Source organism: Elgaria multicarinata, chromosome 5, assembly GCF_023053635.1.
Source record: "Elgaria multicarinata webbii isolate HBS135686 ecotype San Diego chromosome 5, rElgMul1.1.pri, whole genome shotgun sequence".
Classification (NCBI taxonomy): domain Eukaryota; kingdom Metazoa; phylum Chordata; class Lepidosauria; order Squamata; family Anguidae; genus Elgaria; species Elgaria multicarinata.
Window position 1 is genome coordinate 70046073 of NC_086175.1, and position 26762 is coordinate 70072834.

At 44.2% G+C, this 26762-nt stretch overlaps 1 protein-coding gene and 1 long non-coding RNA gene across 2 annotated transcripts in view; one reads left to right on the plus strand and one right to left on the minus strand.

Moving 5' to 3' along the window:
* The window catches only part of LOC134399610 (uncharacterized), an 81166-nt gene that overhangs the window by 43382 nt on the left and 11022 nt on the right, over window positions 1-26762 (plus strand). The window contains exons 12-13 of the mRNA XM_063127694.1: window positions 22987-23125; window positions 26431-26509. Of these exons, the coding sequence (XP_062983764.1) occupies window positions 22987-23125; window positions 26431-26509 (218 nt within the window). The remainder of the gene's footprint in view (window positions 1-22986; window positions 23126-26430; window positions 26510-26762) is intronic.
* LOC134398933 (uncharacterized) lies at window positions 1448-2891 on the minus strand. Its single transcript, XR_010025466.1, has 2 exons — window positions 2619-2891; window positions 1448-1830 (listed from the first exon to the last, which is right to left on the minus strand). It is a non-coding gene; the product is annotated as an uncharacterized LOC134398933 (long non-coding RNA).

Genomic DNA, 26762 nt, shown 5'->3' on the forward strand with positions numbered 1-26762 from the left:
GCCCATGACTCATTGCATATACCATTGTCAAACCACTTATATCCTGCTTGGTGTAGATCTGTGGGCACATTTCCCCCCTCTGTAGATCTGGCCTGCAACCCAGCTGGAGTAGAGATCCTTGGCAAGTGCCCAACCAAGCCGACTGTTGACACTGGCCCTGCTCCCTGTCACTCCTTGCTGAAGTGGGTGGCGATCCTGAACAACCCAAGCTCTGACTCACTGGAGAGCTCCTTGGGCTCGCCTTTAAGGCATTTTTTGGCAGGAATGTGAACAATGGGACACATTATCAAGATCACCAAGCATGTCACTTCTGAAGGGACCCAAAAAATGGCCTGTGAGGAAGATGATTGTAGCTGGGCAGGTTTGTGTGCAATAAAGTGATCCTCAAGCAAATCCAGTCTCAAGATATTTAGGGCCTCAAAGTTAGTTCCGGCATTATGAATTGAGGACAGAAATGCAACTAGGAATAATTGCAATTGCTTTTTAAGATTGGAAAGACGTGTTCCATCTGCTTGGCCCAAGGACTCGTTGTATGCATTTCTAGAATTTATTAAGCAAAAAGGTAAAATTTTGAAGAAAATCCGCAATGATGGAATCAACTTGCAGTAGAGCTCTATACAGGCATATGAACATGAGAAAGTGGGATGAGGCCATGCCTGATCTCCATGCATTGAGTGGGGAGATCTGCCATGGGCTTTTCCTTACATTTGCTTAAATAGAAATACAAGCTCCCATGTGATCTGGAAACCTGCTTTATCAAGGTTCCTGATCACACAAAGAGTTCTACCTGCAGTCAAGCAAACCTGAGTAGAAACTCCCTGCAGTCCTTCCTGCTCAACATGGAGAGGTTGGGGAGTTAGAAGGCAGGGCTGGTGCACATCTGGATGTTGTGGGGAGGCAGTATGTGTGCCCCCCCCATCTCTCTCACTCAAGTTCATGTATCCTGTTTAGACATCACATCTGAATAGGTCTCAGGAGGCACTCTTCGGAGGAAGAAGAACAGAAAATAGAAAGTGCTTGAAACTTCCTGCTTGCCTCTTTGCATAGCACAGCGGATTCCCTGCTCTCTAGCAGAGACAAGTGTAAGGTTCAAAGTGGAACAAGGAAGTTTGCCAATTATTGTGCTTGCTCTTTTCCCCTTTCTACACTCTTGGCATGTGTGTGATTCAGTCGATCTATACTCCATGTGTGTGAGTTAACTACGATGTGTATGGAGACATAGTCCTTGGGCTCATTTTGGGAGGAGGCCATGAAGTGACAAACACCCTTCCCACATCTTTTCATGTGATCCTGACACTCAGAAAGGATACATTGAAACTGCAGCTTTTTGCCCAGTTTCAAACTGATTTGAAAGAGATTTCACTGATATTATTTCTTCCTTCTTAGAACTTGACCCTAGGAGAAAAGGCATCAGTATCATTAAAAAAGAGACATACAAAACACAGTATTTCAGAAATGCTTCAATAGCTTTAATGCACCAAGTAGTTTCATAAGGATAATTCAGGCAGAGGGAAAGGAATTATATTTCTAATTTCTAAAAAGTAACAGCAAAGGTTTAAAATGTAGCCGAGACTGTCAGGTAAGTTTAGATTTCTTGTTGAAGGACAAGATTCTGGAGTGTGGAGTATTGAGATTTATGGGAGTCATGTTCAGGGGGAGATATTTTGTCTCATCTCTTGTAAGAAAAGCTGCAAAAAGAAGAAAAAGCAAGCAAGTGGGGGTTGGGGAGCGGGAAATGTTTAAATCATCTGCTATGCCAGTGTCTTTTCTCTTTTCTAAGATTCACTTTATGGAGGTTCCAGATTCCTGCTTTCATTTCATTCTTCTCATCTGAAGGGAAAAAACAAGAAAGCAGTTTATTTGAAAGGGACCTTGGAGCGATTTCATGGGTTGTGTGTGTTGGGAGTTCATCCATGGCCTAAGTGGCTTCTTGCCGAGGTTGCTCACTATGGCCATTTTGCACAATCATGATTGGGAATATAAACCATGGTGGCTTATTCCCCCCCTCTTATGTGCCAGGAGGATTTGCATAATTACTCTCACCAATGTGACTTGTTGTGGCATGCAAAACTGGCAAGGTGCCGTGTTTCCATGGGAATGGGTTAAATAAGCCACCTGGTATGTGCAGTCGGGGAAATAAGTCACCGTGAACATGTGAAGCTGGCCAATGGCTTTTATTTCCTTTCTCCTTCTGTCTGTTGGCTTTTCTTCTTTCTCTGTGCCTGCCACCTTTTCTATTTCCCTCCATTTTTGTGTTCTTCCCTTCTAGTTCTTGCCCACATTTTAAAACTCTGTTATATATTCTAAGAATAAATAGTGGAATAAATAGACACCCATGTTTATTTGCATGCTTCAGGACATAAAGTTGGCACCTTCTTCTTGAAAGAGAACCCAACTGTCAGTGTTGGACATTGTAATTAATACAAAACCAAGGACACTATTCAGAAACGCTGGTGTCTTTCTAACCAGATCTAACACATCTTATTCACACACATGGGTATCCTTTTTTACTTATTGGTTTTCTTTTCCAATTTCTTTTTTCGTCATTGCAAAAAGAGAATAAGTAGAAATCCTATGTTTCAAAGTGAATAAAAATTGGTCACAAATGCAATACTCACCTACGAAAGAAGCACCATTTGGAATGAGGGGGGCCCCTTTTAAAACAACATCCCCTTTTGTGACAATCTCCTATAGATATTCCTGGATGTCCACAATCTTTTCTCACCCGTATAGGGACATTACAGGAACCTCTCTGTTCTGTTCGGGGGGAAATAAGAAGAATGCAGGATTCAGAACTCATTGTGAAAAATGGTTTCATTTGTGTTTTGATTGATTGATACATAGATGATAGACTAATTTATATATTTGTTACATTTATATCCTGCATTTTTTCCAAGGAGCACAAAGTGCCATATATGATCCTTCTCCTCTCAACAACCTTGTGAAGTAGGTTATGCGTAGAGTCAGTGGGGAGTGGGACCCCGGTCTCCCCAGTCCAAATCCTGTACTCTAACCACTACACCACACTAGCTGTGGTCAGCTTAATACAATGTGTTCAGTCATTTTCTGTCAGTCTAACTTACCTCACAGAGATTTTGTGTGACAATGTATAGGATAACCACATGTATGCCTCCTTGAGATACTTGGAAGCATGTCTGGATATAAATGCAATTAATGTAAACAATTGGAACAGATAGGCCTACTTTCCAGGAGAGCCCAGTTGTTCTTAACTGTCAATCTTCAGAAACCTTCAACTGTTTTGAAACATTTCCCAGAATCAGTGCCAAAAAGGAACCCAGAACAAAATGAGTCAACCAGAAGATAATGGAATGGCTCCTGTCAGAATTGGCAAGAAGTAGCACAATATATCAATCTCACTTTGGTCACATCAGCAAGCCCCAGGTGCAGAATACAAGATTTTAAAACTATAGAAATGATTCAAACCACTGGCTTACTTGGTGGTCGTCTTCGTGGTGGCCTTATTCTAGCCTCTGCCATACTGCTGAGTCCTGCAATCACAACAATGGTCAGGAGCCAGAACCACCTGAAGTTCATTTTCAGTTGTAATCTTGACCCGGTTGTTCGTTACGTTTAAGAATTCTGGTTCAGTGGTGTCTCTGGAGAGCTGTGATTGGTTTCCTGTGAAGAAAGGCTCAAGAAATTAAGACTTGTTTCCAAGTGCTCAAATCCCAATATAGGGTTGGAACTGGACTGGGAGGAAAAGAGTCCATTTTAGCTTCAGTGAGAAAGGGCCAAGGAGCAGCCCACCTGTCCAGTGGTTGCAGCTTAGCATGTCCTCTTGAGGACATTGTGCATGGTAAACTGTATGTCACCTCTGGCTACAGGCCTAACAACCAATCATAGGTTAACCCAAGTATACAGTTTTGCACGTCATTCAGCAATCTATGATCAGGTTGATCAGAGATTGCATATTCAAATTTGAAGTGCTCGCACATGGCACTCAACACAGCCAATCATAGGTCAATTAATTGTCAGTTAATTAGCCACAATTTACCATCATTGCATGTGAACTGGGTCTAAAACACATGTTAAAAGTTGTAACTTGCTTCGGGTGCCCACAAGGGACAGGTTTGTGAGGCTGCATCTTCACTAATATAACCATAGTGATTTCAGAATGGAGTTTGCACACTCACTTTAACTATGATCACAAGCTCTGGTTTGAAGCTAGCCATCGTAAGCACTAACATCAGCCCAGAATAAATAAGACTTCAAGTTTTCAAAGTGTTTCAAATGCATTTATTGCTTCCAAAATGTTCCTCCCCGATTCACTTTCAGAAACTCTTCTCTGCATGTTGCCACCCACCATAGTGCAATCGATAGCTACCACGGAAAGAGCTTTCTCTGAAGTGCCCCCCCACCATCTATGGAAAGACTTTCCTGGGAAGATCCACCAGGCATCTTCAATGTATACATTTATGTGCCAGATTAAGACCGTCTCCTTCCAGCAACCATTTAATCTTTAATCTGCTATTCTGAGCTTTAAGTTTTATTAACGTTTTAATATATGTTTTGTTTTATTTCTTGTTTTTTAAATGTTACTGATGCTTTTGGCATTTTATGTCTGTCAATCGCCCCAAGGTCATTTGCTAGTTGGGCACTATATAAATTAATTAATCAAATAAATAGTCTAGGTGTAACCCTTACAATGGCCCTGTAAAGGAAAGTCAAGATTATTAGCTGCCACATTGCAAATGAGGAAACTGAGTCTGAGAGCAAGAGAGAGAGAGAGAGAGGTTTGCCTAAAACCATGTAGTGTGCTCATGTCAGAGGCAGGATTCAAACTAGAAACTTCCTGATTCATTGGGGTTAATTCATGTCCCTGTGGGGAGAAGAGAGGGGGAGGACTTCATGGACATATGGAGTTCTCCCAATTACCTGGTCATAATTAGGGGATCAGGAATGTTTCATGTTTACTTAATTTACTCTAAGATGTTAATATGTGTGTTATGCTGGGTGTTTTTGTTGAGTAGCTGAAATAATTGACAGTGTATAATGAATATGTTGTATAACAGTATGTTGTATTTTTCTTATTAAAATAAATAAAGCATTATTTAAAAAGGAATGTTACATGTGCAGTAATGATGAACTTGATAAACTTTTGGTTTGATCCAGCACGGCAAATAATCAGACTTGAATCTCAACATTATTATTTTTTGCTTCCCGCTGTATCAGAGCAGCAGGAAAGGAAGAGTCCTGAGTGACAGTAGTTGCGAAAAACATATAAAAATCCAAGCTAAAAGTATCCAAAATGTAGAATGAATGACAAATTACCTATGTGACATAAAAATGCATCAGCAACAGTTGCAAACATAAGTAAAAGTGTTATGGCTGCATATATACTGTATCACTGCCTGGTTGATATAAATGCAGCCATATCATGCTTCTTTTGTGATCTAAGTTTTGGAGAAACCTGATTCCACTGAATGAAGTCTGCCAAACATAACTCAGCCAAAAGCTAGCCCATAAGAAGCAAAAGTCTTTAACAGCACTCACCTAATTCTCTGTAGGGTTGTGAATTATGGTCTTAGCAGATCAGAAAGATGAGACTTACTTCACTTGAAGGGTCAAGTAATTTAAAGGGGAATAGCAGCCCAAATAAGGGGGCAAGAAGCCCTCCTCCTTCCTGTTTCACCCCACCCCATGGTGAAACAGCAATCACTAATTGGCCAAGAATATAATTGTTTGTCATCCAGACCTGGGTACTGGACCAGGGAAACAATGCGTGTAAATGGACCTCTGTGGCAACCTTTTAGTTGAAATCTCATACCTTACTCATGCTTGCATGTCCAGAATGTCCAACTGTTTTGTGGTTACAAGAAACCACTGGTCTCAGGCCTGGTTTTTTTTTCATCCTTAAGCAACAAGCCATTGAGCCTTGGGACACATTAACTGACAACTTCCCTCTTTACCTGCATATTCCTCATACAAGATCCAAACATTAGCAGATGTATTTGGCTTGGCTATCTCACATGTACTACATGATACTTAAAAGGCACTGGTTCATAAGATCAGCATTTTAATTCCTAATTGAATAACCTTTGATGATGTTGGGATAAAGTTTATATTGTAGACTTGGCATCTTTTAAGATGCCTTTCTCTCTCTCTCTGAAGACAAAGAACAGGTTTGCCCAAGGAGCAAGGGACTTGCCACCCCATTTGCTGGACTCCTGTAATTACGTGATAAAAAGGCACTTTTTCATATGTATCTGTAGCACTTCAACAGTTCCGCTGCAGCCTTTGACTGAGCCAACAAAGGCTTTGCAATTTGCAGCACTGACATTCTCTTCGGGATGCCAATAGACCAGTGGCCATCCACTGAGGGGAAAAGGGAAGCATCTGACATGCAGAAGTAATTGAGGAGATGTGGACAGCGGCATTGCTGGGGTGGGGGGTGGGCTAGAGCCCCTTCCTGTTCTTTTTCCTCAACTAGTCAGGCTGGGCATTGCTTGCTGCTCTGTTATGCAACCATAGCCCCTCCTTCAATCACCTGGCTGAAAGAGTGGGATAAATCCTTTAACCCTACCCCCAAGCCAAACCATACATTCTTCCTGTGAAGGAGCCTGCAACCTGCTCCTCTTCCCGGTCTGAGTCTGGCACCCAGAAATAACAGCCACACCACATAAAATTCAAAATACTTTATTAGTTACAAACTAAGAATCTGGTAGAATTCCCACATCCCAGGGCTGGGACAACACATAAGGGGAAAAGACACAGCACAGAAACATTAAAGGCAGGAAGGACAACACAACACCCCCACATTCATACTCTCCCCTCACCCCCCTGCTGAACAAGCAGCCACACTTTCCCCAAGACATCCAGCCCCGTACTAACTTTCCATGGAGTCTACCTCTGCAGGCTAAAAGCCTCGCAGACAAACAATATTTCCCTCTCAGCCTAGGGCACCAGAATCCAAACTGCTGCAAGGAAGCGCCTTACTGATTCAGCCCTGAACTTTTATCGGCTCAGCTGCACGTACAGTATGAGATCATCCTCCAGGTGCAGAGCTGGACAGTTCGAGACAATTAGTGTTTAAGGTCCTTGGCAGAATGTTCGTAGGTCTGCCCAGAGACTGACTTCTCAAGAACTCTTAAAGGGACCTCAAGCTCATCACACTTACTCTCTTTGACTTTTGTATCTGCACATGTCATTCCCCAATTCCCTCCTTTCCAGAACTCTCTTGCAGTGGCCTGAGGAGCCAGCCAGCAAGCCAAGACTTAGCAGCAGGCAGCAGCAACCTTACCTTTTTACTTATTTTATGTGTGTGTGAGAGAGAGAGAGTGAGGGAGGGGAAGGGAAAAAGGAGAGTGTGTTTTTTTATCCACCCACACCCACACCCATTTTATTCTGGGTGGGAGGATAGGGTGTCTTTTAGACACACTGTCTTGTGGGCTCTTTGAGAATGTTAAGAGGAAAGGGGGCAAGCCCTCTTTTGAGTATTTGAAAACAGCTCATGAGGCTGCATTCTCCTTCTTGCTCCCTGGAGAATGAAGAGACACACCAAAATATGTGCAGCCACGCTTAGCGAATTGGACCTGCCTAGGACCCTTACTTTGGTGGTCTTTCCTCCTCCCTGTTTCCTGCCTGACTGTGTGAATAACAAGCACTTCTCCCTTTACCCTCAAATCTATCCTCTTCTCACTCCATTCTGTACCTATTTTTACACTCTGAGCCCCATGGTTCAATCCAGTACCAATATTGCAAAAATCCCACTTTAAGAAATCTAAATTGGACCATTCCCTTGACATCTTTTAAGACAATTTTTCTCTGAGTACAAGACATGGGTTTTCAGGAGCTTGATGCATTAATTCATTCTTACATTCATTTAGCATTCTCTGAGTTTTTCTGTGCAAGTCTAGGGTGACCAGATGACACTGGGCCCCAATTTACCTGGAAAACAAAGGCCCTGTTCAGCACGGGGAAGGCCTAGAAGGATGTGTTCCCAACTAGTCAGGCTGGGCATTGCTTGCTGTTCTGTTATGCAACCATAGCCCCTCCTTCAATCACCTGGCTGGGTCAAGCGGAACAGTTACTTTGGAGGAAGAACCATTAGGACACAATATGTATTCTCTATACTTCTTTTCTAGCGTTCTTTCCTGGTTTTTATTCCATAATTTCCAAAATACTGAAGACAGATGTCATGGTGTGTGCTGTGAAATTTAAATCCACAAGAGGGATATAGGGTCACCATGATGGGTTTGTTTTGATATGACTGGAGGTGTAGATCTGGCCTATGTCAGGCAGACAAACAAGATTTAGCCAGGGCTGGCGCACAACTTACCATGCACAAAAGTCCTCAAGAGAATAGGCTAAGCTGCAACTGCTGGACAGGTGGGCAGCTGCCTGGCTCCTTCCCTCTGAAGCTAAAATGCACTCCTTTCATCCCACTCCCTATATTAGAATTTGAGCACGTGGCAAAAAGTCATAATTTCCTGAGCCTTTCTTCCTAGGAAACCAATCATAGCTTTACAGTCCGGGAACGCATCCTTCTAGGGCTTCCCAGCACCGATCCGGGCCTTCAATTTTCCGGTAATTTGGGGCCCAATCCCAGTTGCCCCAGGGAGCCTCATTTTTCCAGAGGTCTCTGGGTTTTCCGGGTCATCTGCTCACCCTAGACTTGCACAGAAAAACTCAGAGAATGCTAAACAAATGTAAGAATGAATGAATGTATCAAGTTCCTGAAAACCCATGTTTTGTACTCCGAGAAAAATTGTCTTAAAAGACGCCAAGTCCAGAATACAAACTTTAGTCCAAGTAGGAACTAAAACATTATTCCTATGGAACTGGGGCCTCTTAAAACGAACAGATAGTGTGGGATGTCAGCCAAATACACCTGCTTTTTTGTTTTTTCCTTGCATGAGGTAAAGACAGCAGTTGTCAGTTAATCTGTCTGAAGGCTGGGTTGCTTATTGCTCATTTATGGAAAAGTGCAATCCAGGGAGCAGCTGTTTCTGGTGACCTCAGAACGGTTGGACTTTTTTGACATATAAAGCATAAGGTGTCAACTGAACGATTGCCACAGTGGTCCCCTTGCAGTCATTGTTACACCACTCCAGCTCCCAGTTATTTCCTTTTCTGTTAGAAACTATTCCATTCTGGGGCAATTGGTGATAGCTCTTTCATCAGCGAGGAGGGAGGTGTGGAACAGGGAAAAGGGACCCCTTGCCCCTTATAATTGGGCTTGCCTGTCTGTGTTTTGATGAGCTTCTATACTTTACTGCATTTCTCTACACCTGCTTCACCTGGGGTAAATCACACATTTCAGATTTGTCAAAAAGAGAAGTTCACAATCCAACATGAAGTTAGGTGAGAATTGGTGAGAACTTTTGATTCTCATGGGCTAGCTTCAAGCTGGGTTGTGCATGGCAGACATAATTTGGTGTGTTTTAGCTCATGAAAGGAACATTATAAATACGTCAGACATATTTTGGTAGCATGTCACTTATTCCTACATTCAAATGTTTTTATTTTGGATTTCTACATGTTTTTCTTAGCGTTGTTCCTCAAGTACCTTTATAGATGGTTGTATTTGTACTTTTTGTTCCTTTCCTGCCACTCTCTGCAGCAAGGTTGAGAGCAATGGTGAGCTGGTTGCCTTGCTCAATCAAACCAAAGTTATATCAAGTCTTCTTTACTGATAAATTGTAAGCCGCTCCGAGAGCCTTTTTGGCTGTGGTGCGGGATAAAAATACTCTAAACAGATAAATGAAATAAATAAATAAGTCCAGCATTACTGCCCATGTAACATTCGCAATCTCCTAATCATAGCTGGGAGACTGGAAGCGAAGCCCTCCAAACGCCCATGAATTCCTCCACAGCCCTTCTCCCCACAGACATGTGTATTTCCCACTTCGAATCAGGAGGTTGCTAGTTAGAATCTTACCTCTGACATGAACTCACTGGCTGCATTTGAATGTCACTTTAAGCCACAATGGGTTAATAATAAGCCACTCACAGTAGCTTATTTTGAAAATAAGCTACTGTTATCCCCACATGATCAGACAAATAAACTACTGGGTATAGTTCATTAAGCTCCTGTCCATAATCTAAGGGCCTTGCTAGACCTACCAAATAATCCACGTGGGAGAAGGGGCCAGGCCGCGCTAAAAATAGCGCGGCCTGTAGGCCCCGTCCACGCGTAAGATGCGATGGGGTCGAGGGAAGCCCCATCGTGTCCTCCATTTCCCCCCTTAAAGGGCCATGTGCGCAGGAGCGCACCAACAAAAAGGTAAGTATTTTTTTTAAAAAAATAAAAGGGTTCCCCGCTCCCCCTGCCTGTCCCCCGTCCGCTGTGCCCGGTCCCCGTCCTTCTTCCCCCCCCCTGTCCTCCATGCCCATCCCCGTCCCTGATGCCTATCCCCGCTTGCCAGGCCCTGTCCCCATCCTTCTTCCCCCCCGTCCGCCAGGCCCTATCCCCATTCGCCAAGCCCATCCCCGATGCCCATCCCCGTTCCCGATCGCCAGGCCCTGTCTCCGTCCTTCTTCCCCCCCGTCCGCCAGGCCCTGTCCCTGTCCCCATTCTTCTCCCCCCCTCTCCTGCCGGGTCCGGTCTTTCCCCGCGGCCCCATCTCCCCCCCCCCCCCGTGATTCCCCCCTGGCCTGATGGGCACAGCGCTCCTATGGAGCGCTGTGCCCAGTCTGTGGCTTCTCCCAGCTACTCGCGAGTAAGCGAGCAGCTGGGAAAAGCCACGGACCCTGCTAGACTTTCCACAGCCCCGGCCTCAGCCCGGGGCTGCGGAAAACCCAGGCCATAACCGCATCTGGTTATCCTGGGTTAAGGGAGGACTTAGCCCGGCCTGACCCCGGGATCCCCTGTGCGTCATCTGGATGCACAGGAGGGAGACTGGGCCTCACACCGGGCCAACTCCTTGTCTAGCAACGGCCTAAGTTATCCACCCCATCCCCTGTCCTGCTGCAGTCTTCCTGCCCCAGCAGTAGTTCTGTTTCATCCATTGACAACATTGCAGCAGCCTTGTTTTAACCTTCCACAATATCCCAAGGAGAGGGTAGAGATGTGGGGCAAAGTACAGGGGCTTAATTCAGTACTTACAGCATCACCCTGACAAAGGGTGGCTGGGTGGGGTGGCTTTAAAGTGCTGGAAGTTTTCAGGTTCAAGACCAAACTTTACATTATACACAGCCTTCCCTAGTCAAGAGGCACATGATGCATCATCCAAACACTGCATGATTACACACAAAGAAGCAAAACTCCCAGGTGCACCCAAATAGGGGTGTGGCTCAAATAAACCCTTGGAAGTTTGCAGGATAGGGACCAAACTTTATACACATTCTCCCCTAGCTGAGATCCACACAAGGCCCATTAAGAACTCTGTGCACTGACCAAGTCATGTAAGAGAAAGTACCTTTTTGTCAAAAAAGAAGTGATGGCTATAACTTCATGGATGTTTGAAGGACAGGGAGCATACAAGACAAAATGGCAACCCTGCACAGCTACTGCCACCCACCCAAAATGGTGTTTGACACTTGGGGAACACACCGCCAGGGGAAGGGTTAGCAGATTGTGGAAACAGGTCTGCCATCTGGAGTAGAGCAGTAGCAGCAGTTTTGACCTCTCTTGCCAAATGACTCTGTAGGCAACCAAAATAACGCACTGTGACTGCCACATGACATGTTAACCCACAATGGGTTAAATAACCCTCTAAAAATGAGCAGATAGTGTGGGATGTCAGCCAAATACACCTGCTAACATTTGTTTTTTCCTTGCATGAGGTAAGGAGAGCAGTTGTCAGTTAATCTGTCTGAAGGCTGGGTTGCTTGTTGCTCAATTATGGAAAAGTGCAATCCAGGGAGCAGCCTTTTCTGGTGACCTCAGAACGGTTGGACTTTTTTGACACGTAAAGCATAAGGTGTCAACTGAACGATTGCCACAGTGGTCCCCTTGCAGCCATTGCACCACTCCAGCTTCCAGTTATTTCCCTTTCTGTTAGAAACTATTCCATTCTGGGGCAATTGGTGATAGCTCTTTCATCAGCGAGGAGGGAGGTGTGGAACAGGGGAAAGGTAGACCCCTTGCCCCTTATAATTGGGCTTGCCTGTCTGTGTATTGATGAGCTTCTATACTTTACTGCATTTCTCTACACCTGCTTCACCTGGGGTAAATCACACATTTCAGATTTGTCAAAAACAGAAGTTCACAATCCAACATGAAGTTAGGTGAGAGTTGGTGAGAAGTTTTGATTCTCATGGGCTAGCTTTAAACTGAGTTGTGCATGGCAGACATAATTTGGTGTGTTTTAGCTCATGAAAGGAATATTACAAATACGTCAGTCATATTTTGGTGACATGTCCCGTATTCCTACATTCAAATATTTTTATTTTGGATTTCTACATGTTTTTCTTAGTGTTGTCCCTCAAGTACCTTTATAGAAGGTTGAATTTGTACTTTTTGTTCCTTTCCTGCTGCTCTCTGCAGCAAGGTTGAGAGCAATGGTGAGCTGGTTGCCTTGCTCAATCAAGCCAAAGTTATATCAAGTCCAGCATTACTGCCCATGTAACATTCGCAATCTCCTAATCATAGCTGGAAGACTTGAAGGGAACCCCTCCAAACGCCCATGAATTCCTCCACAGCCCTTCTCCCCACAGACATGTGTATTTCCCACTTTGAATCAGGAGGTTACTAGTTAGAATCTTACCTCTGACATGAACTCACTGGCTGCATTTGAATGTCACTTTAAGCCACAATGGGTTAATAATAAGCCACTCACAGTAGTTTATTTTGAAAATAAGGTACTGTTATCCCCACATGATCAGACAAATAAACTACTGGGTATAGTTCATTAAACTCCTGTCCATAATCTAAGTCATCCACCCCATCCCCTGTCCTGCTGCAGTCTTCCTGCCCCAGCAGTGGTTCTGTTTCATCCATTGACAACATTGCAGCAGCCTTGTTTTAACCTTCCACAATATCCCAGGGAGAGGGTAGAGATGTGGGGCAAAGTACAGGGGCTTAATTCAGTACTTACAGCATCACCCTGACAAAGGGTAGCTGGGTGGAGTGGCTTTAAAGTGCTGGAAGTTTTCAGATTCAAGACCAAACTTTACATTATACACAGCCTTCCCTAGTCAAGAGGCACATGATGCATCATCCAAACACTGCATGGTTACACACAAAGAAGCAAAACTCCCGGGTGCACCCAAATAGGGGTGTGGCTCAAATAAACCCTTGGAAGTTTGCAGGATAGGGACCAAACTTCATACACCTTCTCCCCTAGCTGAGATCCACACAAGGCCCATTAAGAACTCTGTGCACTGACCAAGTCATGTAAGAGAAAGTACCTTTTTGCCAAAAAGGGAGTGATGGCTATAACTTCAAGGATGTTTGAAGGACGGGGACAAAACTTCATACACAGCATCCCCTGGCAGGGGAGCACACAAGACAAAATGGCCACCCTGCACAGCTCCAAGATGGTGTTTGACACTTGGGGAACACACCACCAGGGGAAGGGTTAGTAGATTGTGGAAACAGAGGTCTGCCATCTGGAGTAGAGCAGTAGTGATGTTTGCCCTGTCCTGGACGGGGTTGCACTTTCCCTAAAGGATCGGGTCCGTAGTTCGGGGGTGCTCTTGGATCCAGAACTGTCACTTGAGGCACAGGTGAACTCAGTGGCAAAGAGCACCTTTTATCAGCTCAGGTTGATATACCAGCTGCGCCCTTATCTGGACGGAGATAGCTTAGCTACAGTTATCCATGCTCTGATAACGTCTCGTTTGGATTACTGCAACGCGTTATACGTGGGGCTGCCTTTGAAAACGGTCCGGAAGCTTCAGCTGGTACAAAAAAGGGCAGCCCGTTTACTAACAGGGACTGGCCGGCGAGATCACATTACGCCAGTCCTTTTACAACTTCATTGGCTGCCAGTCCAGGTCCGGGACCGATTCAAAGTGCTGGTATTGACATTTAAAGCCCTAAACGGTTTGGGGCCAGGTTATTTGAAGGAACGCCTCCTCCCATATGTACCTGCCCGGACCTTAAGATCATCTACAGGGCCCTTCTCCATGAGCCCCTGCCAAAGAAAGTGAGGCAGGTGGCTACTAGGAGGAGGGCTTTCTCCGCTGTGGCACCCCAGTTGTGGAATGAGCTCCACAGAGAGGTCCGCCTGGCGCCTACACTGTACTCCTTTCATTGCCAGCTGAAGACCTTTTTATTCTCTTAGTATTTTAACACTTAATTTTAACTTAAATTTAAATTTTACTGTTTTAACTCTGTATTTTAATCTTATATCAATTTTGCAGCGTGGTTTTATCCTGGTTGTGCTTTTTATGCTGTATTTTGTATTTGTGCTTTTAACCTATTGGTTGTTTTATTATGGTTTTAATTTTTGTGAACCGCCCAGAGAGCTTCGGCTATTGGGCGGTATAAAAATGTAATAAATAAATAAATAAATAAATAGTAGCAGTTTTGACCTCTCTTGCCAAATGACTCTGTATGCAACCAAAATAACACACTGTGACTGCCACATGGCATGGGTTATCAGAGTGTGTTATTTTGGCCAAATAAGCCATTGTGGGTTAAAAAATCTCCCAACAGATGACATGATAACCCATGATGGGTTAAATAAGACATCATGGCTTACTTAACCCATCATGGGTTATCGTGACATCCAAACTCATTCACTAGGTGGCCTTAGGCAAACCTGTCTCTCTCAGCCTCATTCTCACCAGCTTTAAGATGTGATGCAGTTTTAAGGTGTGATGCTAAACATTGAATTAAATGGGGATTATTTGAATAAACATGCTTAGACTTGCACTGTAAGTGTGAAATTCTGCTTGGAATTATGTGCACACTAATAAGCCTCATTCAATTCACTGGACTTTATTTCTGAGTAAAAAATTATATGTTCACATTGCATGAATGACAACAAAAGTATATGCAATTATAATATCCAAGGTGCAAGAATATAGTGTTTGAATTGTAGTGCTGGTGCCTATTTTTAAAGTTAGTCTTAGGTCTTTGCTAGACCAGGCTATATCCCGGGGTGATACCAGGGATCGTCCCTGTGTGTCCAGATGACGCACAGGGGATCCCGGGCTCAGGCAGGGATCAACCCTCCCTGGCCCCGGGATATAGCCTAGCCCTTCAAGCCTGCTTTTTCCTGTGGTCTCGGGCTGAGCTCAAGGCCGCGAGCATGTGGCCCATTTTCGCGGCTTTTCCGAACCCCGCGCGATTACTCATGCAGAGCTGGGAGCCGCGCATGGGGCGCAGCACTCCTCAGGAGTGCTGCACCAATCGGGGCTAGGGTGGGGGGAGTGGGTTTTTTTTTTAAAAAAACACAAAAACCTTACCTTGGCGCACAAGCGTTCGTGCGCTCCGTTCCTTTAAAATTATTTTTAAAATGGCAGTTGCGACGCCTCTCCTCCAGAGGTCGCCACGCCTGACGTGTAAATGAGGGTGACATCCTGCGATACTTGCATCACAGAATCTCCCCTCCTCTGTTGCGGACTTAACGGTAGGTCTAGCAAAGGCCTTAATATCTGACTATCTTATGGAAGTAGTTTCCTGCTGTGGCTTGCTTAATTTAATGGAGAAGAATTCCATTGATAGTCAGTCTTATCTGCATGCAGGCTGCTGCCCCAGGCATGTTCCTCCCAGATGGACCCTCTGCTGGTATCAGAACTTGGCTGAGCTAACAGACCGGGAACAGAATCATGGGGAGGGGAGAGTTTCACATTGTGTGCCTGCTTTTGCTGTTTTTTCTAAGACTGTACATCTGACTTATTAAGATCTCCATCACACCAGCATTTTATTACACTTTCATCCTGCCTTGTTTACTGTTTTCCCCTCCCCCCTGATCTTCACACAACATTATCCCTGTCCTACAGTCATCTCGTTGATTTCCCACCATTTTTCATGTTTTTCTAGGGCAGGGAAAGTGCAGTATTTTTTCTCCACATGGGTTAAAACTGCCCTTTCATCCCCATATATTGCCGTCCTTGTGCTGTGTCACAGAACGTCCCTTCTTGGGGTTGTCTGCATTGAAGGGTGGTCTTGATGATGAAAGAGGAGGGCAGGGGCGGTTCTCTTCCATGTCGTAGAACCACTCAAATGCTCAACTGGGAATGGAGAGGGGGGGCATGCAAAGAGCCAACATAGAAGGGAGCATCATCTCACCTCCAAAGGCAGAAATGGTACCCAGCTGACGAAATGTTAATTGCTAAAATGCTAGATAACAAAACCGGGAGTGTGGGGAGATGCCCACTTCCATCACAACGTCCAAAGATCTTCATATGTATTGTGTCCACAAACTTCATCTGATATAACTATCTATAATATTGCTTGTGTATTAAATGTCTGACTTGTGGATTGTCCACAAGTCAGATATTTAATATACTAGAAATATGTGAAGTTCAGGTTAATTCTGGTTAACTTTGTATGAATGACTAGACAGCATAGCACCCTACTCAGAAATAAGCTCAATTGAGTTTACTGTATTGAGTATCGGACTGAGAGTTGGAGGATCTGGGTTCTACTCCCCACTTGGCCATGGAAGCTCACTGGGTGAGTTTGGGCTAGTCACAGAGTCTCAGCCCAGCCTACCTCACAGGGTTATTATTATTATTATTATTATTATTATTATTATTATTATTATTATTATTATTATTTGTATCCTGCCTTTAGTTATCCATGCCAGCGTCCAACATCCCATTTTTGGGCAAGGTATTGGAGCGTGTCGTGGCCTCCCAACTCCAGGGATTCCTGGATGAGACGGATTATCTAGATCCATTTCAATCTGGCTTCAGGCCCCTCCCACCCATTTACCTGCATTTGGAGCTCTGGATGGAGGCGAACTGCTTTGCTTCAATCTGCAGCTCCCCCGACCTGATTTGGATCTGCCTTTGGCAGAGGCGGATTGGATCGCTCTGCTCAGGATTCACGATCCGAATCGGAGTGGAACACAGTCCTACCAATATTTATTTCTCTCTTCTTTCTCTGCCCTTTCAACTCTCTGAATTCTACACACGATGAAATGGCACATATTTCACACTGGGGTTGCAGTCCTAAGCACAGTTACTGGGAATAAGTCCTATTAAACTCAGTGAGGCTTGCTTCTGGTTAGACGTCATGGGATTTCACTTCATGAGGCTGAATTGGATAGAAAACAAATGAATCTGAGTGCTAAAAGTTGAAATTCTAAGCAAACTTCACTGATAATATTTAGATATTTCCCCAGTCCTTGCTTAGGATTTGGGCAGAAATCAGTTTATGCACAATCCTATGCATACTGGCTGCAGAATGCTGGGAGTTGTAGGACTTTTTTCTGTTTAAACATGCATAGGATTGCACCATTAGCCTCCTTTCTAATCTTCCTTTACCTATTCTTTCTTTACTGCACATTTCTTAAATATTTATTGCATATTTCTTAAATGTACCGAACAACTGGATGAAGATTACAACTGGAAATGAAATGCAAGTGGTTCTGGCTCCTGACCATTATCCTGGCTGATGGAAGCCAGGTTAAGACTACCACCAACATGCCCCAGACTGCCAAGTATGCCAGCTCTTTTAACTATTTATATAGTTTTAAAATCTTGTATTCTTCAGCTGAGTCCCTAATACTATTGCTCTTACATTCAGGGACAAAAGATACCATAAACATAACAAGACTGAGCCTCACATTCTTCTCGGAACAGAAAGAATAGAAAAGGATAGCCACATTATTCTGGCCATCAAGGGAGTACTTCGTGCTAGCACTGCAGAACCTGTCAACTCAATGGCCCTGTTCAGAAGACACAAACCATAGCTTTAGCCACAGTGCTTACAGCTTTTTGGCTTAAGCACCATGGTTAAAGCCATGGTTTAAGGTGTCTTGAACAAGGCCAATGATTGGCCCACTGGCCAATCTAGTTCTGACTCCTGATTTCAGTAGTTCCCTTCGTGCGCTAGTGATGTGAAGGAGCAAAGTGGCTGGCTGGGCTTCCCCTTTACCCCCACCACCTATGTTGCACAGCTTTTCCTGGACCTGCTACTCGCCGGAAGCCCCCACATTCTCCCACCTATAAAACCAGCAGCCAGGCAGGGTCAGTGGTACCAGGCTGCATGATAACTGAACTCAAGACCTATGACCCCAGCAAAATGGATTTACCTGTGAGCAACAAAATGGTGGTCAGCTATTTAACCCATTCTGGTCTCTGTGTCAATTATTTCCTGCTGCTCCTGTCCCCTGGAGTACAGCTCTGCTCTGCCCACACAACCCCAAATCTGTACCACAAAGCTGTTTTCAATGGTGAAAAGTTGACCGAAATAAATATTCCTTAATATAGCAAACTGGATGGATAAATTATGGCATGGAAAGTCACATAGTCTGTCAGGGAGTTTTTCGGCATGAGGCTGTTAATCTGCTATATTTTATTTTCATTTCATCACAGAATTGAGATCCAGGCACTACATGAAGTGTGTTTCTTTTCCTTTCCTGCTTTTCTGCTATAAAAGCCCTAGTTGGCACTGTGCTGTAGTGGAATAGTGCTAATACCTGAGAAGAAAAGGTGCTTTATTTCACCTTCAAAACTAAAGGCTGCAAAGTGCTGCTTAGACACAAAAGTGAAACTGGAGGGTCACAGTATCACCAAAAGAACCCTTAATAACCTGTGAGCAGATAATACCTTACATAGAAAAATTCAGAGAATGCTAAATGAATATTATGATGCATGTACTCCTGAAAACCTGTGTCTTGTCCTCCGAGAAAAAAATGGTCCTAAAATATGCCAAGTCTAGAATACAAACTCTAGACCAAGTAGGAGGTAAAACACTATGAAAACAGGGCCTCTTAAAATGAGCAGATATTGTGGGATGTCAGCTAAACACATCTGCTAAAGCTTGGTTCTTCCTTGCATGAGGGAAAGAGAGCAGTTGTCAGTTAATTTGTCCTAAGGCTCAGTTGCTTGCTGCTCAATTGTGGAAAAGTGCAATCGAGGGAGCAGCCATTTCTGGTGACCAGAGAACGGTTGGACTTTTTTGACACGTAAAGCATAAGGTGTCAACTGAAAGATTGCCACAGTGGTCCCCTTGCAGCCAGCACCCAGTAATTTCCTTTTCTATTAGAAACAATTGCATTCTGTTGCAATTCTTGATACCTCTTTCATCAGGGGGCGGGCATGGAACAGGGTAAAGGCGGGCTTCTTGCCCCTTATAATTAGGCTTGCCAGTCTCTGTTTTGATGAGCTGCTATCCCTCACTGTCTTCCTCGGCACCTATTTCACCTGTGGGTAAGTCACTTATTTAAAATACGCTAACCAGGAGTTAAGTGAGTATTAGTGAAAACTTGATATCCATGGACTAGTTTGAGCTGAGTTGCGCTTGGCAAGATTTTTACATGTATTTCTTACTGTTGTCCCTCAAATTCCTTTATATTTATTCATATTTCCTCCTTTTACTCCTTTCCTGCCACTCTGATAAAGTGGGAAGCAGAAAGTTTGAGAGCAAGGGTTGGTTAGTTGTTTGCCTTACTTGATCAAACCAAAGGTATATCAAGTCCTGCATTACTGCACGTGTAACATGCCTAATCTCTTGATCATGGCTGGGAGATTGAGAGCCTGCCCCCATACACTCATGAAGCCCTCCCCCTCCGTATAACTAAGACAGGTTTGACTAAGGCCACCTAGTGAAACCAGTCTCTCCATCTGCAATGTGGGGACTAATAATATTGACTGTTCAGGACTTTTGTAAGGGTTTCAGATAGATAATGCACATGCAGCACTTTGAACATTCAGAAGTGTAAGAGAAATGTTAAGTATCAAGTATTAGGTTGGCCAGATCTACACCAAGCGGGATATAAAACTTTGAAAACATTTTGAAAACTGTATAGGGAGTGTGTCCTGGGCCTAAACAGTTGTCATTACTGTTATAAACCATTATAAAGCAGTAGTGTAGATCCTGCCCTGCTCTGGATTGATGTGAATGTTAACTCTAGGTCACTTCAAACCAGAGTTAATACACTGGCTAATATGCATCTGGTTTCATACATGCACCCTAAGCACTTGTGAAGTTTTTTTTTTAAAAAAAAAACTCTAGGCCACTGCCAGCCACTTGAACTTATTAGAGGAATTAGGAAGACAGAGGCCAGATCTACACCAAGCAGGATATAACACTTTGAAAATGATATATGGAGTGTGTCCCCCAACCCTCCCAGGTCCAATCCAGGCTTTCTCCTGGGCCAGTGCGATCTTGCCAGCCCAGGAGAAGGCTAGATCAGTGCTGGGAGGGAGGCACTGGAGGACGTGTTCCCAGAAGTCCGGGAACACATTGCTCTAGTCCTTCCCTGTCCAATCCCAGCCTTCTCTTTGGCCAGCATGATCATGACAGCCAAGGAGAAGGCCAGATCAACACTGGGGGCAGTGGCTGGAGGACATGTTCCCAGAAGTCCGGGAACGCATCCTCTGGGCCTTTTACCTGGTAAATTGGGGCCCAGTCCCAGTTGCCCCAGAGATCCTCATTTTTCTATTGGTCTCTGGGGTTTTCTGGGTCATCTGGTCACCCTACTGTTGCCTACTGCTAAGGCTTGGTTTGCTTGCTGGCTCCTCATGGCCACTTCAAGAGAGTTCTGGAAAGGAGGGGATCTGGGAATAATATGAGCAGATGCAAAGGAAGAATGTATGGTTTGGCTTGAGGGCGGAGTTAAAGGATTTATCCCACTCTTTCAGCCAGGTGATTAAAGGAGGGGCTATGATTGCATAACAGAGCAGCAAGCAATGCCCAGCCTGACTAGTTGAGAGGGGGAAAACAGGCAGGGGCTAAAGCCTAACCCCACCCCAGCAGTGCAGCTGTACACGTCTCCTCAATTACTTCTCTGCCCTGCATGTCAGATGCTTCCCCTTTCCCCTCAGTGGGTGGCCACTGATTTATTGGCATCCTGAAGAGAATGTCAGTGCCGTAATTTATTTATTACATTTTTATATTGCCCAACAGCCGAAGCTCTCTGCAAAATGCATAGCCTCCGTTGGCTCAGTCAAGGGCTGCAGCGGAACTATTGAAGTGCCACAGATACATATGAAAAAGTGCTTTTTATCATGTAAATTACAGGAGTCCAGCAACTGGGGTAGCAAGCTCCTTGTTTTTTTGGGGGGGGGGTACTGGGGGCCCCTGTACCCCTTTGTGCCGCCACTGCCAGTTCTAACTGTGTAATGGGATTTGAGTACTTGGCAGCAAGGCCTAATTTCTTAAGCTTTTCTTCACAGGAAACTAACCTAACCTCTACAGAGACACCACAGATCTCAGATTTTTAAACGCATCTGACACTGGGGTGAAGATTACAACTAGAGATGAACTTCAAATGGTTCTGTGTCTTGGCTATTGTCCTGATTGCAGGATTTAGCAATCTGGCAGATGCCCAGCAATCTTCGCAACACCAACAAAACCCACAACGCCCGCAATTTCCAGGTAAACCACCACCTTTTAATTTATAATAATAAAATAGGATGTGTATCTCTGTTTGTCTATCTATTTCTCCAAGCCAAAACTCCATGTCTCTGAAACCTAGATGCCTTAAAATTGGCATGCTTATGAAGGGATCCCTAGGGGTAATTTTGTTTTTAAAACACAAAGTTCCAGGATCCAAGGAAGCCTGCACACCATGAAGTCAGTTTACACCTTGAGGCCTCCTTGCCTCTGATGTCTACGTGAAGAAGTGGATGATGGGGATAAAGGCACAGCCCTGCATCTCTCTTTTAGCATGCTTTGCCCCTTCGTGTAAGCCATATGTGATGGGGGCTTGTTCAAGGTTATTTTCTTTTCAGCAATGATTTTGGGAAATGTTTCAAAGGCCCCGTTCAGATGACACACTAAACCATGCTGCTTAAACACAAAATGGTTAACAGAATGCTTAACTATGGTTTAAGGTGTCGTCTGACAAACGTTTTCCCTAACCATGTGCCCCATTAACCACATTGTGGTTAGGCTCATTAACCACATTATGCAGCGTGATTAGTGGCGCTAACTATGGCTAAAAGTGTTGTCTGACACGTGTCTGTAGTTAAGGGGCCATGGTTAAGGGTTTAAACAGTTAAGGCATAGAGCATCCAGTACAGAGTTTCCTAACTAGATGGGGGCTCTCTAGCCAGCGGGCTCTATGGTTGCTCTGGACTGCTGATTGATACGGTTGCTGTGGCTGCCATTAGCTCTTCGGAGCAATTTTTGCTCTTCTTAGCAGAGCGTGTTTACAGCAGAGCTTTTTGAATCCCCGTTTGCAATTTCCCCATATGAAGCATCCGTTTCTCCTACCTCGTTGAAGCGCCATTACACCCCTCAGGTTCTGATTACTGTGGCGGCGCTGCCTGATGACGCAGCTAGCGCTGCCATCCCGGAAGTGCTTCCACCTCCCCTGTGATGACTGTAGAGGTATAGCAGGCATGATGATGCAGAAAGCAAAGGAACCGCTCACTAAACGGAGCGATGCATGCATGTAATGGCTGTTTTCATTGGTGCCTGCTCTAAAATGATGGCCATAACTTCCAGGGCTCCTAGCGCTAGGGCTGCTGGGATACAGGGTGGATCAGTTGGCGGAATCAGGTGCTCCACTAACCACTTTGTGGTTAGTGTGTGGTTAAGGAAAACATAACCACAAAAGGGTTAAAAGTATTGTCTGCAAGCATTCCACATGTGGTTAGCGTTAACCACAGCTGAACATGATTAAGCTAACCACAAAGCCCAGAGTGTTGTCTGAACCAGGCCATAATGTTTATATGTTCCCATGTTTGTTTGTGTGTGTGTGTGTGTATTTTTTAAGGTATCACATTTGTATCCTGATGCATTTCCAAGTTGGCCAGGGTGCGTAAATACACTTAGCCCATATTTTTCTCAACAAAATTCTGTGAGGTAGTTTAGGCTGAAGAAGAATGCCCCAACCCAACCCCTCTCTCTGGCTTGTATTAAGGTCAACAGAAATGGAACCATATTTCAAACAATTTTTCACAATCCATTCTGAATTCTGCATTTTTAAATTTTGTTTTGCTGCATAGGTCAACAACGTAACTGTAACGTACCTCCTCGGAGAAGAAGAGAGTGTGGATGGGCAGGGATTTCTAGACAACAGTGTGTGTCAAGGGGGTGTTGTTTTAACAACTCTATCCGTGGTGTTAAATGGTGTTTCAATCCCCAGTGAGTATAATGCATTTATGTTAAATTTGTATCCACTTTGAAACATTAGGCTTCTACTTAGCCACGATGCAAAACCAAATATTTTGCAAAAGAAAACCAATGGGTGTGAATAATGACATTAGCTGTGAGTAGAAGGATGCCAACATTTTTGAAGAATGACAGTTTTCAAAGCTGACAATCTGATTGGGGTGTGTGTGAGGAAAAAAGGTGGCAGGGTTATTCATGCCTGGGGGACAATAAAGAAGTATCAATGCCTATTTATTCCTCTATTGAGGTGCAGTGTGAGATTTTTTTTTGCTAATTATTAGAATGTATATGAGAATTTTTAAAATTAGGCAAGAACTTGAAGGAAAGAACATGAGGATGAAGGGAAATAGAAAGGGTGAAGGGCATGGAGACTGAATGAAAGAGGAAAAAGTAGCAGATGCAAAGAAAGAGGACATCAAAACCTGGGCTACATCTTGACGAGGAGTTTGCCCCGGGGTGGATCCAGAATGGTGGCAGGTCATCTATATGACGTTGCCGCCATTTTGAAGCCATCCGGGGCAAACCCCCTAAACTCTGCTTTAAAAATGCTGAGCACTTACCCCAACTTTTTTTTCTGTGGAGGCGTGTCACAGCTGATGTTGACCCCTGATTGGTCCCCTTTGGCTGGAGAGGGAAGGGGGCCGACCTCTGGGAGCTCTGGGTCAAGACAGCAGGGCCCAGGTACTGCACATCCCTCTCTTCCTTCCCCTCTGGTTGCCCTGTTCATTTCCACCACCACCCATTTTTCAAAGTTTTTTTAATCTGTAAATAAATTAAAAAATTAATAATGGTTAATTTTAAATGTGAAGCTTCACATTTACAGATTAAAAAACAAAACAAAAAATGGGGGAGAGGAACGGGGCCCGTTCCTCCCTCCCCCACCATTTTTTAAATCTGAAATGCGAAATGGAGCAGGGAAAAATGGAGCAGGGAGGGAATAGGCCCCATTCCTCTCCCCCTCCCCCATTAAAAATATTTCCAGATTTTTAAAAAAACTTAAAAATGGATGGGGGGGGAGAGGAACGGAGCAGCTAGAGGGAGGTCAGAGGGAGGAGAACTGGTTCGTGCATCCCTCTCTTCCTCTCCCTCTGGCTGCCTTATTCTTCCCCCTCTCCCTGTGCTCGGCACGGTGGTGTCGGCATCTGCGCACTCGCACTCCTTCCCATGCAGATGCCGGGAAGGAGTGCAAATGTGGGAGCCCGAAGCCTCGTGGCACCAAGACAAGGCTCTAGACAGGAAGTCATGTAGAGAAAGGATGACTTCCCAACACACACAGCCAATGAAATTCCTCCCCAGTCCCTTTCAAGTAAAACTACTTTCTTGTTCTTTTCCTTCAGATAATTAGAATGAAACGAAGGCAGGAATCCAGAACCACCGGCAACAGAAACTTTCAGAGAAAGAGATATTGGCATAGCTATTGATTTAAACCTTTTCTGCTTTCCCCCCTGATTTCTTGCTGCTTTTCTTACGCAAGACTGCTGTGTGCACATGGCTTCCATAAATCTCAAGACTCTCACAAAACACAATGTTTTCCTACAACACGAGGTCTAGAAGTGATTGTCTCCTCTCCATAGGTCCATTGTTCACCTTTGCTAGTACTCCTTAGACTGTAGAAATTTATCTCATTCCCTTCTGCCTGTATTACTTGTTGCATTAAAGCTAGCATTACTGAAATACTGTCTGTTGCATTTTTCTTTTTAATGAACCTTTAATCAGCCTTTCCCCTTTCAGCTGCAATCCAGCTGCCACTTAGGGCCAAACTCCATGTTGCTTTACAAATATAGCTAGCAGCTACTTCCTCCCACCCCCCCCCTTAGTCAAAGGTAAGTGCAAGGATGTGATCTGAATTGGGATCCTAGTGTCGCACTGGACTAAGTCTTCCATGCAATAGCTAGTATGGAAATCCAATCTGGATCATGACCAAAGGTCGAAGAAACGGGTTAAAGTGCTGTACCTTCCATGCTAGGATTTGTACTGGGTCCCCCACCCTTACTGTTAGCTAAGACCTGCTAGCTAGGTCTTCAAAGTAATGTGTAGTTCACCCATAAGCCCTATTCAGGGCTCCAGGATGATGGATCATGGGGAGAGCGTCCACAGGTATAAGAGGCTCTCCTATTCAGACAGTTGCCCTCCACAAGTGGAGGGTGACAGAAATGGGTGAGTAGGGGGCAAGGCAACAGCACTCCCTCACCTCATGTGTTTCATTTCTTCTTCATTACTCTTAATAGGGTTTAAGAGTAAAACAAATATATTTTCTGAATAAACTAGAAATCAAGAAATATATTTTAGAACATGGATACAGTCCAGAACTTGATATTATTTTTGGGAACACTCACAGGATCCTAGGTTAGAAGGCCTGTATATAATTCTTCTGGCAGCAGTAGACATTTATTTATTTGTTTATTTATTTATTTATTAATTACATTTCTATACCGCCCAATAGCCGGAGCTCTCTGGGCAGTTCACAAAAATTAAAAACATTCAAAGTATAAAACAACAGTATAAAACCATAATATAAAATACAATATAAAAGCTCAACCAGATAAAAACAGAAGCAATGCAAAATTACGAATTTAAAACACCAAGTTAAAATTTATTTATCGACTGTAGGCTATCAATGGCTACTAGTCCTGATGGCTATGTGCTATCTCCACTATCAGAGGCAGTAAGCCTGTATACCCCAGTTACTGGGGAACATGGGTGGGAGGGTGCTATTGCACCCGTGTCTTGCTTGTGAGTTCCTGGTTGACAGCTGGTTGGTTGCTGTGTGAACAGAGTGGTGGACTAGATGGACCCTTGGTCTGACCCATCATGACTCTTCTTACGTTCTTATCCAGCAGCCTTACCTCATCTGCTCCTGCCACAATAAGAAATGACCAAAGGGAATGTATACTGTAAAAAGGTACCTGTGGAAAAAATCAATAGTTACGGTAACAGAGGGCAGTCCTCTGTTTTTGAGAGCTGTCAGTATACAGTGTTCATTTTGAAGGTGACCTCCATTTGATAGGCTGGCCACAGTCCACGTCTGGTTTAAAGTCAACAAACCTTAAAGAGGGAAAGCAGGGAGAGGCCTTGAAGTGGCCCATCAACATTTAGCATCTGGAGAGCAGACTGAGCAGGTGCACAGATCACCTGGTCATTCTTCTCCATTATGGCAGGATGCACTGTATTTCTATTTAAATTATAGTTGTTGGTTCTAAATTTGCATCTATTTATAAAAAAAAATTGCTTATGCAAATGTTAGGCAAATTGCCATCCTCTTTTGCCACTTTTTTTAGGGTGAAGCAATTCCTCTTTTTTGGCAATGTGCAAGTTGCCACGCCAATCCCTGATGGCGTGGGCCCAGCACCAAATAAAGTACAGAGACCTTGAAGGTGGTCGCCCCATCTGACTCACTATAGTTATGCAGTACATGAATGAGATCATGAGTATCTGTACCTTGGTGGAGGTAACATTTCTGTGAACTGCAACCTCCATTTGCACCTTCATTTCTACCATGCTGGCAGCACCTACACATGCTGGGCCAGCTGAATGCGAACCAGTGTAGTATGAGCCGGCCCTGAGACAGTTAGGCATTTGTAACAGCTTCCCTTAAGGGAGCCATCGCTGC